The 19,715-nt window shown below is 42.3% G+C and overlaps 1 protein-coding gene across 3 annotated transcripts in view; it reads right to left on the bottom strand.

Moving 5' to 3' along the window:
- Nucleotides 1–19,254, bottom strand: part of LOC115123324 (colorectal mutant cancer protein) — a 126,584-nt gene extending 107,330 nt beyond the window's left edge. Inside the window, exons 1-3 of one of the 3 annotated variants that reach the window (XM_029652669.2) lie at nucleotides 18,868–19,254; nucleotides 16,864–17,108; nucleotides 16,244–16,461 (exon numbers count right to left, since the gene is read on the bottom strand). In XM_029652669.2, the coding sequence (XP_029508529.1) occupies nucleotides 16,244–16,461; nucleotides 16,864–17,108; nucleotides 18,868–18,989 (585 nt within the window). In that variant the 5' untranslated portion in view covers nucleotides 18,990–19,254. The remainder of the gene's footprint in view (nucleotides 1–16,243; nucleotides 16,462–16,863; nucleotides 17,109–18,867) is intronic. The other 2 variants (XM_029652664.2, XM_029652677.2) reach the window with 2 other exon arrangements.
- Nucleotides 19,255–19,715: the final 461 nt, after the last annotated feature.

The following is a 19,715-nucleotide window of genomic DNA, read 5'->3' as shown; positions in this document are numbered from 1 at the left end:
GGTACAGGACGGAAAAAACAACTGCCCGAGTTACACCAGGAACGCACAATCCCTCCATTAGTGCTCAGACTGTCCACAACAGGCTGAGAGAGGCTGGAAGGCAGGTCCTCACCAGACATCACCGGCAACAACGTCGCCTATGGGCACAAACCCACCGTCGCTGAACCAGACAGGACTGGCAAAAAGTGCTCTTCACTGACGAGTCGCGGTTTTGTCTCACCAGGGGTGATGGTCGGATTCGCGTTATCGTCAAAGGAATGAGTGTTACACCAAGGCCTGTACTCGCGGCAGGGATCGATTTGGAGGTGGAGGATCCGTCATGGTCTGGGGCGGTATGTCACATCATCGGACTGAGCTTGTTGTCATTGCAGGGAATCTCAACGCTGTGCATTACAGAGAAGAAATCCTCCTCCCTCATGTGGTACCCTTCCCGCAGGCTCATCCTGACATGAACCTCCAGCATGACAATGCCACCAACCATACTGCTCATTCTGTGCTTGATAGGAATGTCAGTGTTCTGCCATGGCCAGCGAAGACCCTGGATGTCAATCCCATTGAGCACGTCTGGGACCTGTTGGATCGGAGGGGGAGGGCTAGGGCCATTCCCCCCAGAAATGTCCGGGAACTTGCAGGTGCCTTGGTGAAAGAGTGGGGTAACGTCTCACAGAAAGAACTGGCAAATCTGGTGCAGTCCATGAGGAGGAGATGCACTGCAGTACTTAATGCAGCTGGTGGCCACACCAGATACTGACTGTTACTTTGATTTTGACCCCCCCTTTCTTCAGGTACACATTATTCCATTTCTGTTAATCACATTTCTGTAGAACTTGTTCAGTTCATGTCTCAGTTGTTGAATCTTGTTATGTTCATACAAATATTTACACGTGTTAAGTTTTTTGAAAATAAGCACAATTGACAGTGAGAGGACGTTTCATTCAGAAGGGGGGTTTCAGCGTTTGGGTGATCCTGACCTTTAAGCTCAGCTACAAATCATGCTGCTCCCCAAGCTGGACACTGCTCATCAGAATGCAAACACACAAAGAGCAGAATAAAGAGGGGAAACGCACACAGTCAGGCACCTGCTGGCATATGCCCCTAATTAGAAGTCTGCCTTACTTGCCATGCAAATTGGAACATGTAAACTCACAATGCCCTGACCACTGAATTCACATTCAGTAGTAAGGCTTCAAGGCAAGCGAGTCGTAATACTTCAACCTACCACCCTATAGCCCAAGGCTCCCCCTAGCTTCATCCAAAATTAATATTTCATTGTAAATGTAATTAATTCCCACCCTAATGTCTTCTCTCATCCATTTCACTAGGGGGTAAAAAAAAAGAAATATATTAAAAGAACTGTGCTGAAACAAGTTCAACTACCATTCCCAGTTGATATTCTAAGAGAACAATATTAGAATAAATGTAAAAGAATTCTAACAGCAGGAGACAGTTGAGAAGATGAGAGCCGTAGCAGGAGACCTTTTCTGACTCTGCACTCGGAGTAGTATATCAGAGGTGCTGCTGGGCTACGTTTAGACAGTACTGCTCTGGCCTTGCAAAAACACCTGCATGCATCATTTATGAAGCTGGACTTGGGAGCTGGTTCACTTTCTAATTGAGTGACTCAAAGAAATGGAATGGAGCAGGAAGTCTAGTCGGTCTCCCTCTCTCCCTGACCAGTGAAAATTAAACGAGAACAATGATATGGAGAATAGACCCCTTCTTTACTCAAGAGTTTTCTTTTTTCTAAGAGGTTTTCTAGGCAGATAGAAAAGTAATTAGATAGCAAGATAAAAATAATTTGGCTGTTACTAGTAGTGGAAGAAAGCTTAAATAACCATCACTACACAACAGGGAAATAAAATCTCCCAGATCAATGTAAAGTAATACAGCACGGCATATATGTACACATATCATACTGCTATAGACTGAAATACACATGAATATAAAATAACATATGCCTCAATAGAAAGTGATTCTCCAAACAGACTAAAATGAGAGGCATCCCTGAAGATCGACAGCATGTTTCCTTCCCATCAAATCCACACAGCAGTCTAAAACGTCCAACAATCTCACCTACATAGATATCCAAGTCCCAACAGTTACCCTTTTCAGTGGTCTCTGGTCTCGAGCTACGTCCACTCCAACCTGGCAAATCAGCTCTAGGCTATAGGGCCGGCACGGCCTAAAGCGACTTTCCCCACAGAAATACCACCCATCTCTTTCATCCTGCCCAGCCTTGCTTACCTCATCACCAACGTACAGTCCTCTCAACAGCCCTCCAACATCAACATGTTAGTCCAAAAGAGCTATATAAAAAGACAAGCTAGGCTAACACATTACGGCTAACACCTTGTTAGCGACCAACACAGAGCTTGGAGGACACAGTGACTGTGCATTGCAGTGGTGCTGGCTGGGAGGATGTATCAGGAGACTCGATTATGCTTTTCTGGGCACTTTTCCAAGGGGGAGAGAAAAGAGGAGTGGCACAGGGAAAGGGACAGTGTCAGTGCCACAGTGAAACCCAACTTGACTGTGTGTGAAATCAAATCTGCTGCGGGGCAGATAGCGATAGAGCTATCCTAGCTAGCACACAGAGGGGCTATGTATTGAGGGCATATATAGCAGCTAGCCTAGCACACAGGGGGGGCTATGGGTTGAGGGCAGATAGCGAAAGAGTTAGCCTAGCTAGCACACAGGGGGGCTATGGGTTTAGCGCTAGCCAGATTTACAGACGCTAATCCAAACAGTGGCAGCTAGCCCCCAAAGAGGGAGGACTGGCTCACGGCCAGCCTGGTGGTGTCATTCTTTCTCTACCTGCTGAGTGAAAGGCCTTTAATCACATCGTCTGAGCTATAGAAAAACAACTCCCACCAAAGAAGGAAATAGGCATAATACTGTTATAAGACTGACATAACACCTGTCACAACTGGTTATGACATCCTCAACTGGTCACAACGATTAATTGTGCAATTTTGACCAGCAGTTAGACACAAATTGGGCGGGGCTAAATCTATGGGATGCGGCATGGAGAGAGGACTCAAGTAGCGAAATAAACTATAAAAATGGACGTTACACACGGCTATCACATTTAACAAACCAAACATTCAAATACCGCTATAGAAAGTAAAGTACAAACCCAAAATTGTCTGTGCATCAATACCGGTATATCATAAAGACAGTTTACCGCCCAGCCCTAAGGCCCATTGTTGTGCCATTCATTCGCAGCAATACCCTCATGTTTCAGCATGATAATGCATGGCACCATGTCGCAAGGACCTGTACACAATTCCTGGAAGCTGAAAATGTCCCAGTTCTTCCACGGTCTGAATAATCTCCTGACATGTCACCTATCGAGCATGTTTGGGATGCTCTGGATCGACGTGTACAACAGTGTGTTCCAGTTCCCACCAATATCCAGCAACTTCACACAGCCATTGAAGAGGAGTGAGACAACATTCCACAATCAACAGCCTGATCAACTTTATGCGAAGGAGATGTGTTGCGCTGCATGAGGCAAATGGTGGTCACACCAGACACTGACTAGTTTTCTGATCCACACTCCTAACTTTTTTTTGTAAAGGTACTTGTGACCAACAGATGCATATCTGTAATCCCAGTCATGTGAAATCTATAGATTAGAGCCTAATGAATTTACTTAAATTGACTGATTTATTTACATGAACTGTAACTCAGTAAAAGCACTGAAATTGTTGCATGTTGCGTTTATATTTTTGTTCAGTGTATATTGGTGCCATTTAGCAGCCTGTGTGTGTCTAGATTCATACTGGTTAAGCTATGTAGAAACCTAGGCTATGCTCTTTCGGTTAGGCTCTTTGGGAGCACGGTAATTAATGGGGGAGCAGGCTTTGTAAGACCAGGAGCCAAACTAGCTCACAACTTACAAGACACAGGTCATGAACCAAGGCTGGTGTGGTAAAGGGATAGCCTGCTATGTGTAAGTGTTGTGTGTACCTGCAGAGGCAGAAGAAGCAGAAGGCTCTGTCTGGATGCACATTCCTTTCTGGATCACTCCCTTGGTGACTGCGTGTACATCGTCCACCTCTTCCTTCTCTACCTACCACTCTTCCTCCCATTCCTCTCTGTGTCTTCCTTCCCCTCTTCCATGAACATGTGGTGCGACGGCTCGGCTGCGTCTACATCCTCTCAGCAGGACTGCTTCCTCCTTTCCTCTCTTCTCTCATCCTCTTCCTCCAAACATCACTCACTTCTCTTCCTCTGGTGAAACACTGTTCCCTCATAAGCTACTGCAATATCGAAGAGAGCGACATGTGCTGGCTCATTTTGTCAAAATAAAATTTCCTCCTCCCTAAATCCATCAGATACTGCATGCATCTGTTAACCTTTTTACAGTCATGGGAATTGGCCTATATCAACTGGGCTAAATTGAAATGTTTCTTACAGAATAAATATGAAAAGCATATGCATAACCATGGTAGCAATTGAAAGGGAACATTTTGGAGATTATGGGGAAATTATTAGACCAAAGGTGAGGACACAACATTTCACCTGACACAAGACTGAATCTAAAAAAGAAACAGTTGATGTGATGTTCATTTTATATTTACAGTACTTTCGCAGCATTTGTTTATAACGAAATCTGAACATACTCTGGATACAATTAGTAACATGATAAGAGTATTGCTGGAGAAAATGGGATAGGTACAACATAAGACAAAAAAATGATACAAGTTTGAGTGAGAGGACTAACTGGTGTCTCCAATTGGCCACATACACCTCTCCAAAGTGTGCACAGTTCCTAAGTCATTTCAATGCACTTTTATGACTCAAAGAAGTCTTCAACTCTTGTAGTTGTTTTGTTCGCAATCCAAAAACAGTCCATTATAAATCACAATCTGGGTCAGATCCTAATTTTGGTGCACATAGAAAGGAGTTATGAGTGCATACAAGAACGTCTGCCATGGCAAATGTTCTTCACAATAGACAAACATAGGCTCATTGTGTTCAGAACAACCCAGGGTATGATTTAATCTTGTAACTGTACATCAGACATAGTGGTCATACACATTGACACTGTATATGACAGTCTTTTATGATATGGAAATGTGAAGTCCACATTTGGACTCACAGGTGTTTGGTTTGCTTGTATGACATCAAAGCAGTATTTATTATAATCCTCAACGTCTAATTTATCTAAATACACAAGAGTCCTCTTAATTTACAGCATTTCCCTCACTCAGACGACAAAACATTTGCAAAAGATGCCCAATTAGCAGGAGAGATGGAGGCAAATTCTTGTCGTGCACGGTGCTCAAGTTCAGAATGTCTCTCCTGTGAGAAGAATGTCAAAACCTGTGACACGCAGAGCCTGAGCGCCGATGTCATGTATAGCATGTTACTGTACAACCATTGTGTTGATCAGTGCCCACATCTGCCATTTTCAACCCGTATACAGGTACGAGTGTAAAGGGCTAATTAACAGATATTGATTTAGCTTTTTGCTGTCTTGAAAATAGGCTATCTATTAGGATTACTTTGCTCTATTTTGGGGCTTGGCTGAGAACCTGGTGTCATATCATAGGGGGATTTCATACTGAGACACCAGATGGAGAACAGCAGTGAGAAAGATACAGCCAGCTCTGCACTTCTGCTACGGACAAAACCTCACCATCCACATCAGTGGATATATTACACATGCTGAAAGAGAAACTGCTATATAGGTCAATATAGGCTACTGTATGTGGCATGGAATCAAGATCATACAAAAGTCTCTACAAAACACTAGTGTAAAGAGACATCTCTGACTATGGATAGCCTAGATCAGTCCGTATGGTTGCAACTTGTGGCATTAGCTTACCATACATCATGTTGTAAAGTAGTAGAGCATAATTACAGCACAGCATTACAGAGCAAACATCACTTTCCAAACCTATTTCAGTGTTTGTAGAGTTAATATTGAATCATGTGTTAATGCGTTGACCACACTATGAGATTGAAACCCCAAGCCAACTCTGGTAACAACCGTTAAATAGATAAAACATTTATCTCACTTTCCAAGGTCAATAATCAAGTGTCAAGTCATCAACCATTTGACTCAAGGAATCTTGATTTCCAAGGCCAATCTCTGGTTGCGTAAAGATAAAGTGAACTACTTGAGCATTCAGAAAACTACCATCAACTAAGGTAAACGTGGCTGAATTGCAGTGGGTCATCGGATGAGAGCTCTTAGGATAATGAGCCCGATAATGAGATGGCAATAAACTGTGTGTCAGGCATGAATCATGGGTGTGATCAGAGGGTAATCCAGCAGTGCTGATGAGATCACACTTAACCACACACACTCACACACACACACACACACGTGAGCATGTAGGCATGAATCATGCCTGCACTCACAGAGAACATGTACAATGCCTTCAGAAAGTATTGACACCCCTTGACTTTCTCCACATTTTCTTGTGCTAGAGCCTGAATTTTAAATGGAGTCAATAATTATTTTGGTCACTGGCCTACACACAATATCCCATAATGTCAAAGTGTAACTATGTTTTCAGAAATGTTTACAAATTAATTAAAAAATGAAAAGCTGAAATGTCATGAGTCAATAAGTATTCAACCCCCTTGTTATGGCAAGCCTAATTCATTTCAAGAGTAAACATTTGCTTAAGAAGTCAAATAGAGTTGCATGGACTCACTCTGTGTGCAATAATAGTGTTTACCATGATGTTTTTAATGACTACCTCATCTCTGTACCCCACGCATAGAATTATATGTAAGGTCCCTCAGCCAAGCAGTGAACTTCAAACGCAAAGACCAGGAAGGTTTTCCAATGCCTAGCAAAGGGTACCTATTGGTAGATGGGTAAAAATTTAAAAGACATTGAACAGACATTGAACATCCTTTTGAGCATGGTGAAATTATTAGTTGCACTTTGGATGGTGTATCAACACACCCAGTCACTACAAAGATACAGGCATCCTTCCTAACTCAGCTGCCAGAGAGGAAAGAAACCGCTCAGGGATTTCACCATGAGGCCAATGGGGACTGTAAAACAGTTTGAGTTCAATGGATGTGATAGAAAAAACTGAGGATGGATCAACAACATTGTTTACTGAGCAAAAATGTAAATGCAACATGTAATAATGTCAACGCTTTTACTGAGTTACAGTTCATATAAGGAAATCAGTCAACTGAAATAAATGCATTAGGCCCTAGTGTATGTATTTCACATGACTGGAAAGAGGCGCAGCCATGGGTGGGCTTGGGAGGGCTTAGGCCCACCCACTTGAGAGCCAGGCCCACCCACTGGGGAGCCAGGCACAGCCTATCAGAATGAGTTTTTCCACACAAAAGTACTTTATTATAAACAGAAACACTCCTCAACACCCAGCATAGTGGCCTTTTATTGTCCCCAGCAAGGTGCATCTATGTAATTCCCATGCTGTTAAATCAGCTTCTTGATATGCCACACCAGTCAGGTGGATGGATTATCTTGGCAAAAGAGAAATGCTCACTAACAGGGATGTAAACAAATGTGTGCGCAAAATTTTAGATAAATAAGCTTTTGTGTGTATGGAACATTCTGTGATCTTTTAATTCAGCTCATGAAACATGGGACCAACACTTTACATGTTGCGTTTATATTTTTGCTCAGTATAGTTACTCCACAATACTAAGCTAATTGACAGCATGAAAATAAATTAGCCTGTACAGAATAAATAATATTCCAAAACATGCATCCTGGGTGCAACAAGGCACTAAAGTAATACTGCAAAAAACGTGGCAAAGCAATTAACGTTTTGTCCTGAATACAAAGTGTTACTGTATGTTTTGTGCAAATCCAATAAAAAAAATACTGAGTACCACTCTCCATATTTTCAAGCATAGTGGTGGCTGAATCATTTTATGAGTATGCTTGTATTCGTTAAGGACTGGGGAGTTTTTCAAGATAAAGAAAGAAATGGAACTGCAGGCAAAATTCTGGAGGAAAACCTGGTTCAGTCCGCTTTCCACCAGACACTGGGAGATTAATTCACCTTTCGGCAGGACAATAACCTAAAACACAAGGACAAATCTACTCTGGAGTTGCTTACCAAGAAGACAGTGAATGTTCCTGACTGGCTGAGTTACAGTTTTGACTTAAATCTACTTGAGAATCTATGTCAAGACCTGAAAATGGTTGTCTAGCAATGAACAACAACCAATTTGACAGAGCTAGAATTTTTTTTATTTTAATAAATGGGCAAATGTTACACAATCCAGGTGTGCAAAGCTGTTAAGCCTTGTACACACTGCAGGTTTTAATGCTCACTCAGTTTGGTTTTTCAAATCCATTTTGGAATACTGACTGTCCAAATAGCAAGTTACAAGTGACCAAACCGGATGTGTGTACAGACAGCACTGCAAAAATTTGCTGACATGGCTACGGTAGTTGTCATAGTAACAATGGGTGTGTGCCAGGCCTGGAATTTCATGTTGGCCTTCAAGAGGTGCCCAATCTGCCAGGGCACCAAGGCCATCTGCTTGGGCACCAAAGCCATTAACCAAAATAGCCAATGAAATTGATTTGAAAAACGAAAAAAAACAGTAGCTATTCTGTTAAGAAAGAAAAATGCATGTAAATGTACATAAATAATTAGACTAGTGTAGGTGATAGCCTGTGCGTATTTGTTACAGCCCGTCATGTCTCCAGAACGATGCTGACATGAGAGAGGCGCTTGAAAATGTAGCCAAACTCTAATTAGACTTTTAATTACATTCACATATATGTTGGAAATATGTTGGAAAAGCATTCCAGGTGAAGCTGGTTGAGAGAATGCCAAGAGTGTGCAAAGCTGTCATCAAGGCAAGGGTGGCTACTTTGAAGAATCTCAAATATAAAATATATTTTGATTTGTTGAACACTTCTTTGGTTACTACATGATTCCATGTGTTATTTTATAGTTTGTTTATAGAAAATAGTAAAAAGTGACTGGTTGGGCACGCACACACACACGCACGCAAACACACACGCACGCAAACACACACACTTAGGCTAAATGCCAGTCATCTTTGACCAATATAATGTAGGATCATTATTAATATCTAAAGGCTTGATTCTGTCGACATACTTGAAGCACTGGTGGAGAAAGGCCACTGCCTGTTGTGCATTGCAACATCACACACCTCACAAGTGGAGGCAGTCAATATTTTGAAACTATTAAACCATAAACATAATTGTTTAAAACATGGACGTTTTTTTGTCATTTTATGAGGAATGTTGTACGATCTTCCGACCGAATGTTAAGGGGATTATTTGATAAACATTTCCTCATATGCCAACTTTCTTTCATTGTCCAGCTGCCAAAGACAATCCTAGTCATATTAACAACACATTTCTGAAGGATATTTTATTTTTATTTTTTATATGAAAGCGCCCGCAGTCCCTCTTATAGCCTACTGCCGTGTGCGCATTGCTGCACTTATGTGAAGCCTAATAGTTTATGAACATTTTAAGCTTAACATTCTGATCTGTTGCATCAGGCTAATTTATTTGAAATGTTTTTTTGTTGTAGGCTACAGTGGTTGTATTAATTTGGGATCTATCGCATCCCACAACTGTTTGAGAGTATGTTTGGAAGATTTATTTCTCGTACAGAAGGTCAAGCTAACCAATAGAATAGGTAAACTTGTGTACTATGGGGGATTGTTGATTGACTTAGGCTAGTGCTTTTGCTGTTCGTTAGGCCTACTCATCTTGTTGGCTGAAGAAAAGTAAATGTCAACAGTTCTTCTAACATCAATTAGCACCTCGGAATTCGATAAGGACCCCGATGTGTGGCTGTCCTCTTTTAGCCTACTTCGGAGCTGCGATGCCTGTGAGAAGGACCCAATCATGTGACAGGCATTGGCTAATTAAGCAATAAGGCCCGGGGGGGTGTGGTATATTGCCAATATACCACAACTAAGGGCTGTTCTTATGCAAGATGCAACACGGAGTGCTTGGACACAGCCCTTAGCCGTGGTATATTGGCAATATACCATAAACCCCCGAAGTGCCTTACTGCTATTATAAACTGTTTACAAACGTAATTAGAACAGTAAAAAGTCATTTTTGGTCATACACGTGGTATACGGTCTGATATACCATGACTTTCAGCCAATCAGCAGCATTCAGGGCTTGAACCACCCAGTTTTTAATCAGAATTTAGATATCTGATAGAGCGATATGAGTGAGAAGAGCTTCGGAGTAAGGCAATTGGCAGCCGTGAGAAGAGAATTATTATATTCAGTCCAAGGGCACAACGGCCACTTTGGCTGCAAAGCATGGATTTCTTGGGGGTGAATTACGGCCACACATGGGGGCATAGAACGCTGTTGTCACCGTCGCCTGTAAATTCGAGTCCTGGTTGTGTGCACAATGTTGTAGGCTGACTGGTGGTGGTGCTCGTGCTTCCTATCATTCAAAAGTTATGTGACAAGATATGATGACAACAATGCCTGCCATGGAAGTTTCCCAGTTACTTTGAATGTTCAAAATCATAATGTAAGAACACTTTTAAAGCCTCAAAGGATAAGATGATCCAACTTTCAAGACGAGTCCTTTTTGGCTAGCCACAACAGTCAACTAGCTAGCTAGCCGTTTAGCTTTCTAGCACATTAACTCATTTGTTTGTAAACGATTAACAAGCTAGTTAGCTACAACAAGTTATTGTTAAAACTGTCAACAGAGTAGCTAGCAAGCAACAAGATATGCCAAATAACAGTAGAAATGTCACGTTCTGACCTTAGTTGGGTGGGCAGTGTTTTTCTATGTTGGGGTTTTGAGTTTGGCCTAGTATGGTTCTCAATCAGAGGCAGCTGTCAATCGTTGTCCCTGATTGAGAATCATACTTAGGTAACCTGGGTTTCACTTTTGAGTTGTGGGTGTTTGTTTCCGTGTGAGTGTTTGTGCCACACGGTACTGTTTCAGTTTTTGTAAATTCAAGTCATCGTTTATTGTTTTGATTCAGTGTTCAGTGCTTTCTTTATTAAAATCATCATGAACACTTACCACGCTGCGCCTTGGTCCGATCCTTACTCCTCCTCAGACGAAGAGGCGGAAATCCGTTACAATAAAAACCACTTGAGGGGAAATAAATCAGATTTGACTGTTCAGACAAGACGCATGGCAAGGAATCAGATTTGTACGTGGCTTGAAATATCTGATTCCATGTGCTTTTTGGCTGTTCAGACTGCAGGAAAAAATAACAGATTTTAATCAGATATGCAAATAAATAGGATTTGAGTCAAAACTGCCAATGTGAACAAGGCTTTAGAGACCCAGAAAGACAAATCGCTGTAATCACTGCCAAAAGTGCTTCTAGAAGGTATTGACTCAGGGGGGTATGTAAATGATATATCTGTATTTCATTTTCAATACACCAGCAAAAAGGTCTAAAAACATGTTTTCACTTTGTCATTATGGGGTATTATTGAGTGTAGATGGGTGAGAAAAAAATCAGAAAAATGTGGAATAAGAGAGCCCTTTTAATTCTTTCTAACGGCACTGTATCTATCTCAATTACCTCATACCCCTGCACATCAACTCGGTACTGGTACCCCGTTTATAGAGCCAAGTTATCGTTGCTCATTGTGTATTGATTATTACGTCTTATTATTTCTCTATTTTCTTTCTCTCTGCATTGTTGTGAAGGGCCTCTAAGTAAGCCTTTCACTGTTAGTCTACACCTGTTGTTTACAAAGCATGTGACAAATAAAATCTAATCAGAAAGGTATCGTCGTCTGGGTTAGGGATTTTCTTGTCCCATCGCGCACTAGCGACTCCTGTGCCAGGCGCAATGCACGCTGACACAGTGGCCAGGTGTACAGTGTTTCCTCCAACAAATTGGTGTGCGGCTTGGCTGGGCTGTGTTTCGGAAGGACGCACGGCTCTCGACTTTCGCCTCTCCCGAGTCAGAATGGGAGTTGCAGCGATGGGACAAGACTAACAACCAATTGGATACCACGAAATTGGGGAGAAAAAGGAGTAGAACATTAAAGGTTATCCAAATCAAAGAGGAATGAGAAAAGTGTGAGTTTTAGTCCAATACTGTTGGAAAGTCCCTTTGACAGTGATGTACCGTCCTCATTGTTGAATCTGTTGGTGGCCGCTGCATATGTCCCATGTCTCCATTGACAGTGTTAATCTGCCTTTACAGCCCTGGCCAGATGCTGGCTGCAGCCAACGGGGTAACATCATTCCCGTATAGTGATTAGCTTCCCCCTAACTTGCCAAACAAAATACCAGATAATGAACAGGGGTGTGAATAAACTCAAAATGCCACAGAAAGCAATCTGCAAACCCAGGGATTAAGTTTCTTCTCAGGGGGATAATGATATGCAGCTTATTTTCCCCCAAACACAATGTTGTTTACTGAGTGTGGAGGGATATGGAGTTGGGTAATGAGTGTTGGGTGAGGGGGCATGGGATTCTATTCAACCAGGGATGGCAATGTATTCTCTGCTATACACAGCACTGGCTGACGCACAAACACACACACGCTCTCCCTCTCTCACGCACACACACTCAATGTTTCTATTAACACAGGAGAAAATGTAGCATTCACTCGCCACTCAGCAGCTGATGTACAATGAACAAAAATATAAAAACGCAATGTAAAGTGTTGGTCCCATGTTTCATGAGCTGAAATAAAAGATACCAGAAATGTTCCATACGCACAAAAAGCTTATTTCTTTCCAATTCTGTGCGCAATTTTTTTACATTTTTTTAATTAATTTTTTTACATCCTGTTAGTAAGCATTTCTCCTTTGCCAAGATAATCCATCCACCTGACAGGTGTGGAATATAAAAAAAGCTGATTAAACAGCATGATCATTACACAGGTGCAACTTGTGCTTGGGACAATAAAAGGCCACTATAAAATGTGCAGTTTCGTCACACAACACAACGCCACAGATGTCTCAAGTTTTGAGGGAGTGTGCAATTGGCATGCTGACTTCAGGAATGTCCACCAGAGATGTTGCCAGGTAATTGAACGCTAACTTCTCTACCATTAGCCACCTTCAACGTCGTTTTATAGAATTTGGTAGTATATCCAACCGGTCTCACAACCGCAGATCACGTGTATGGCGTTGTGTGGGCGAGCGATTTGCTGATGTCAACGTTGTGAACAGAGTGCCCCATAGTGGAGGTGGGGTTATGGTGTGAGCAGGCATAAGCTACGGACAACGAACACAATTGCATTTTATCGATGCCGATTTGAATGCACAGAGATAACGTGACGAGATCCTGAGGCCCATTGTTGTGCCATTCATCCACCTCCATCACCTCATGTTTCAGTATGATAATGCATGAACCCATCTCACAACCCATCTCCTTCCTTGGCCTGCATACTCATCAGACATGTCACCTAATGAGCACGTTTGGGATGCTCTGGATCGACTTGTACGACAGCTTGTTCCAGTTCCCGACAATATCCAGAAACTTTGCACAGCCATTGAAGAGGAGTGGGACAACATTCCACAGGCCACAATCAACTCTATGCAAAGAAGATATGTCACACTGCATGAGGCAAATGGTCGTCACACCAGATACTGACTGGCTTTCTGATCCACGCACCTACCTTTTTCTTGAGGTATCTGTGACCAATAGATGCATATCTGTATAGATTAGGGCCTAATGAATGTATTTCAATTGATGTTGCATTTATATTTTTGTTCAGTATATAATCTCTTAATATTTGCAAATGCCCTTCAAGGTCAGAACGTAATTCCATACAAGGCCTCCACATACTAACATGGTCTACATGAGTGCATGAAGTAAGATAAAACTTACATGCTGATCAAACCACTAGCGTGACGTGCACGAGCGTTGCAAAATTGAGGTACACATGCATGTTACTCAATCATTAAATCCAAACTGCCCACGAGTGTCTACGTAGCCAGGTGCTAAAATAAAACGTGGTTCTTGACGCGCTGCAAGTCCCGCCTCTACCATCTCCTCATTGGTTTATAGGAGCATATACCCACGTGGGTGATTGAAAGATGAACAGAGGTCCACACTCCAGTTGGTGGTGGTAATGCACCTTAAAGTTGGTTGCCAACCGCCCTATAAAGCCCAAAGAAGAATAAGAAGCCTGAAGGAGGAGAGATTACTAGAAACTAACACGGTTTTAACTTTTATCTGTGGATTAATTGTAGGATTAGAGGACCTTGTGCATTTCAGGTCAAATGTTTAATGCTTTTAGACCTGTCCCCAAATTAATATAGTTGGTTCAGAGTTCGTTTTGGTATTTTAACCTGCGTGTCCTAATCACATCTGGTGTGGAAGGACAAAATCAACATGCGCACGATGGTGCGTGCCCGGTCTAGTCAGCATGTTAGCCTACATTTTTGGAGGGGGACTGACTCTCTTGCACTGGACTCTACCCACACATATACTACACCGACACTCCAACACACACAAAACATATACACACATGCATATTGACGCCACACGCACGCTGCTACTCTGCGTATTATCTGTTTATTATCTATCCTGATTGCCTATTCACTTTATCTCTACCTACATGTACATATTACATCAATCACCTCAACTCTCTCATACCCCTGTTAATTGATTCGGTACCGGTACTCCTTGTATATAGTCTCGTTATTGTTATTTTATTGTGTTACTATTTCCTTTTTGTTATTTAGCAAATGTTCTTACTTTTGAACTCTGCATTGTTGGGAAAGAGCCTGTAAGTCAGCATTTCACAGTAAAGTCTACACCTGTTATATTCGGCACGTGTGACAAATAAACTTTGATTTGTCATTTAAACCTTTTACATTTAAACTTTTCATAAACCCAAATAAAAAGAACCAACCCAGGCATTAAAAATAACTAACAAACACAATCATAGGCTATACAGCATCTATACGCTCCCCCTACTCTGAAAACATCCCAAAACATGACAGGGACCATGTCCATAAAGTCCCTGTGCTACCTAGAGAACCAAAGCATTGATGGTTTCACGGCCTTCCTGTGTCAGGAGCCAGATATTCCATTGGACCTGTGGTCAAGCCTGGCGGCCGCATTAACCACAACTACCGGCAGGTCAAACCCGTAAAGTGGGGCTCCTACTTGCGTGTGGGGGGGGGGGGTCAAAAAACAGTGGCTACACCACCGCACCTTATCCCACATAATGGTTAGGCCTGGAAAGTGACTAGTCACTACACTTTCTCCATCAGACACATCACTTTCTGTCACTCACAACCGACAGCGTTTAACCTCCCATTCTCTCTGGTGCCTGTGCTAATCTACAGAGGGACGCTGGCAAGATGTGAATGTCAGTAATAAACTTCTAAATGATTTCTATGGGTCCATAAAGGCGCCCAGCCCTGAAACCTGATATAGGAAGGAGATATGACAGCCCAATGTGATGAATAATAAATATGGATGCATTAATAAAGGGGTGTGATTACTGCTCAGGGGAGGTGATGGAGATTATACAGATACCCTGATGATGATACCCCTTAAGGCTAAGTGACAGAGAGAGCCAAGGTCAACACTTAGGGAGAGTTGGAATCCCTACCTGGACGAAGCATAAAAAGCATTGTGATACCTCGCTGTGGTTCTAGCGTCAGAAGAGGTCTGTAGGTTTGACAGTTATCTTGCTGAAGAGTAAAGACAACAGGGACGGTGTCGCAGTTAGGATCAGTATCTTCAAATCCTAACCATAATGAGGGGGCACCCTGATGTCAAGCCATTCAGGCCCAGTGACTGCTCTAAGCAGGAGAGGTAAATGCAAGAAGATTGAGTTATGATGAGCAGCACTACCCTCTGCAGCATAACCACGCTTACTACACCTATAATGAATTAATTTCCCCCTATCTTCATGGTGAAAGTCTTTTCCCAGGAAGATTATATTGATTTTCAATGGTTCAACTTTTACACAGCACCACAACACTTCTTAGGTTTCTGTGTGTTACCAACTAGACATTGTATAAGTGTTGGAGGTGCCAGCTGACAACACGGTTGTCTTTTCTGTAACTGCAATATCTCCAGACTCCACCATTCATTGCACACTCATTCCTTCATCGTTGGCAGTAAACATCCAGTAACTCAGAGGCTAAGCAGTCAGCTGAGAGTATCGCAGTTGCAGTCTGGCTTTTGACTAGAAACAACTATTTTGGCCATTGGGTGGCTAACAAAATCATTCAAAAGGCAACATATCAGGAATCCATCAAATGCTATCACCAGCACTATGCAGTACGCACTCAACACCAACAGCAGTCCACTCACTGTGTTGGCCAGCTCCAGGTAGTTTCCCTCCAGGGGAGCACAGCGGAGTTTATGAAGAGCAGCCTGCTGTTCTAGGACCGTCCCAGGCTGTTCCAGGAGCTTCTGGAGGATGGCTGGCTGCTGCTGGATCTGAGTCTGCTGAGGCTGGATGTCTGAACTCTGAAGGTCCCGGGCCCCAGAGTAGTACTCCCAGCTCTCTCTGGCTCCTGACAAGGCCCCTAGGGGACACATGATAACTTGATAACTAACAGGTAGTAAACTTAGAAATAACAGGTAATAACTCATAGCTAATAAGCAGTGTGAAGGTTTGGCACTCCCAAACAATTCTGTGGGTTTAGCAACAGAGCTAAAAACCCTAGCCTCAGTCATGCAGGTTATGTTTTGGTTGTTTCATTTTAGCACTTTGGTGTCAGTTGTTTATGGTCAATAATGACTGTGTAATAAGGGTTAGTGGTTGTTTGCAGTTAGTTGTTGAATGTTGGGTGTTAGATTTAGTTCTTTGGTGTTGCCTGTTCTTAGCTGGTTTTATGCTTGTAGGCAGCTATGATTAATTGGCATCTCTTGTTTAACAATGTAACTCAAAATTCTGGCTAATCTTGATTGGCTATCCCCAAACTCACCCCTGCTAATCTCACTACTGGTTGGCCAGGAGGTGATGTGTTCCCTGAGCTTCCTAGTGTCAGAGTCCTGGGAGCATTGGGAGATCTCGCCCTCTTCCTTACGGATCTCATTGACCAGCTGCATGCGGCAGCGGGTGAAGTCCTCAAAGGAGATCTTGCCTCGCTCGTCTGCTCCCAGCTGGTCCATGATCTCTGCCACAGACCCCTCCATGTTTAGCTGTCTACACACCATCAGCAGGTCATTCCTAACAGGAGACAGGGAGAGAAGGAGGTTTTTAGGAAGATGGAAAAGTTGCAGGAGAGAGGGAAGGAGGTACAGGCAAGAGGAAAAGTATGGTGATAAGCAAAGAAACAGGGAGAAATAAGGAGGGACATGGTGAAGGAGAGGCAGAGAGAAGAGAAGAGGGAGAGGCAGAGGTAAAAAAGAGAGAGAGAGAGAGAGAGAGAGAGAGAGAGAGATGGGAGAGGGGGGGAGAAGTACAGGAAGATAACTGTTTTCAATTGAAGAGTGGTGTACAAGTTGCAGCACCAAGTTGAATTGCTGATATGTTAGCCAGGGCAGCAGCCTGAGGAATTGTCTTCACTTCTCAAAAGAATGAAAATAAACTAATATTAGGACAGGTTTGGAGGGGGAAAAATAGGTTTCCTATATGAAGTGGAAAGGCATACAATTACAGCAAAAGATATTCCCCTATACATGGAAATGGAACATTATGCCCCTCCAGCTGTAGTTATTCAGCACAATGGATATCTTATTTGTCAGTTCATGTCTAACAGCTGGAATGCATGGAGAATATAGCTAAAGCATACATTTTCACAGAACTGGTTCCATTAATCATCTTTGATGCCTTACAGGGGCAACCAACCCATTTAGCAGTGTGTTCTATGCCACAAATATACATAAAAACATGCATCTCAAATGACTAAGCAAACCATGGGCTTTTCTGTAACAAAAGAGGGCTGAAAAAGATGTGTTTGAGTTTAATCAAAAGTAACCAATGCTCTTAAGCTCTCCTCTCCTGCATGTTTTAATTTTGCTCACCGCTCTCTCTGCTTGTGTATAACCTGAAGCATGCCTACTTTAACTGCCAAGAATGAACATTCAACACTTCAGAGTTCATGAGCATTTTATAATTACAGACCACCACTATGATTATAACTCATATCGCGGTGTAAACTGTAACTTAATAACACCATAACTCACACTCACAAGAATATGTTAGGACAGGAATAGGCCTAGATTCCCTATTCCGAGGTATGGACAAATGTTTAGGTTCTCTGTGCTCAGGAGTCTTCTCCGTGATCTTGCCTGGCTCATGCCACTTTTCTGCAGCCTGCACATGAAATGTAAAAGGTCGTTGGATGCTGCATCAAATTCAGTTGCTGTGATCTAAGTTGGAGTGTTGGTGTTTATTTACACTATGCAGTAGCCCTCCTCAATGAGCATGTGTGAAAGCAGTTCTGACTCAGTGCATAAGCTTTTAGAACATACGCAATGTCCATACATTTTTTTTGCAACAAGCTACAAACTGAATGGTTATGATTATGATATTGGTCACATAATAGGAAGTATGTTATTGGCCAACAGTTTCTTCTAGTCTGGAGTTAGTAACGTTATATGAGTATGATTGTCTGGAGACTAGCTTTTAGTTAGCTAGCTACATTCTTAGTTTCAACTAAATACACTTTTGCAACATTTTCATTGTCAAATTACATTTTGAGTTGCTTTCAAAAACTCAAGCCAACACTTCCATGGCATGCAGATGTTTTTCGATAGTTTTCCCTTTCCAGTTATCGAGACTGGGCATGGTTCGATGTCTTCGAATCAAAATCCGAGGACTTGTTCGCTACGGAAGTCACTGGCAATTTGCTCACATTACAAAACTAACTAAACAAGTGATCATATTTCCAGATCGTATATACATGTCTGGAAAAAAATCAGTTCATTTGCATTCGGTAGCCTTCAATTCTAACCCCACCGTGTCGTTGATAAAATAGACTTACCTGTTGATGTATCCATCACCGTCACCGTCGCAAGTCTGAAACAACCGCCTCATCCTCTCCTCTTCGCCGGTGCTAGATGTGTCACTACTGCCGCTACTCACACTCACCTCCACCGCCGCCATGATCTTCCCTGAATACCGTAACTAGTGTGCTAAGCTACTACCCCTCCAAGTATTCATTCTCAACGAAGTAACTGCCTCATCATCACACTTCCCGTAAGTGTCGACTACATCGGATTGAATATAATCAAATATAAACTTCGGTTTAATTCACATCTGCAAAAAGGAAGGTGCAGCACGTGCCGTAAAAGTTAACCCCGAAAGTCGCGAATAGGGAGGCGTTAAAAAGCTTTGGGTAAACTGCTGTGGAGTGAGTGTCGACCGAAACTTAGTGGGACATATGTGAAGCTAGCCACAATAAGGATTAGCCACAATAAGGATTAGCCACAATAGCGGAATTTGCGGTTCGCCTTCAAAATAAAACTCCCTAATTGAAAGATGAAAATGGATGCAAATAGTGGAATTATGACATATTTGAATGAGTTAATACTAACCATTTTGGAATGTTGTTATATAAATAAAATAAATTAAATAATGAGTTAATTTGACAAACAAATCTGTAGAAAACTCACTATAGATGTATTCAACTTCAGAATAGCATTGGGGGCATACTTATATTTCACTGTGCAGCCTTACTTATGGATTGAAATGGCGTATCAGTCTACTCAGTGACACCCACAGAACACAACTGTGAAGAGTTACACAAATATTAGCGTCCTAGCTCTTATTACGGGACTTTAACTGTGGGAAATCACTTCCCCAGGCAGCCTATTGTGCGTAATGACATTC

Source organism: Oncorhynchus nerka, linkage group LG4, assembly GCF_034236695.1.
Source record: "Oncorhynchus nerka isolate Pitt River linkage group LG4, Oner_Uvic_2.0, whole genome shotgun sequence".
NCBI lineage: Eukaryota > Metazoa > Chordata > Actinopteri > Salmoniformes > Salmonidae > Oncorhynchus > Oncorhynchus nerka.
This window is presented reverse-complemented; position numbering and strand designations above follow the sequence as displayed.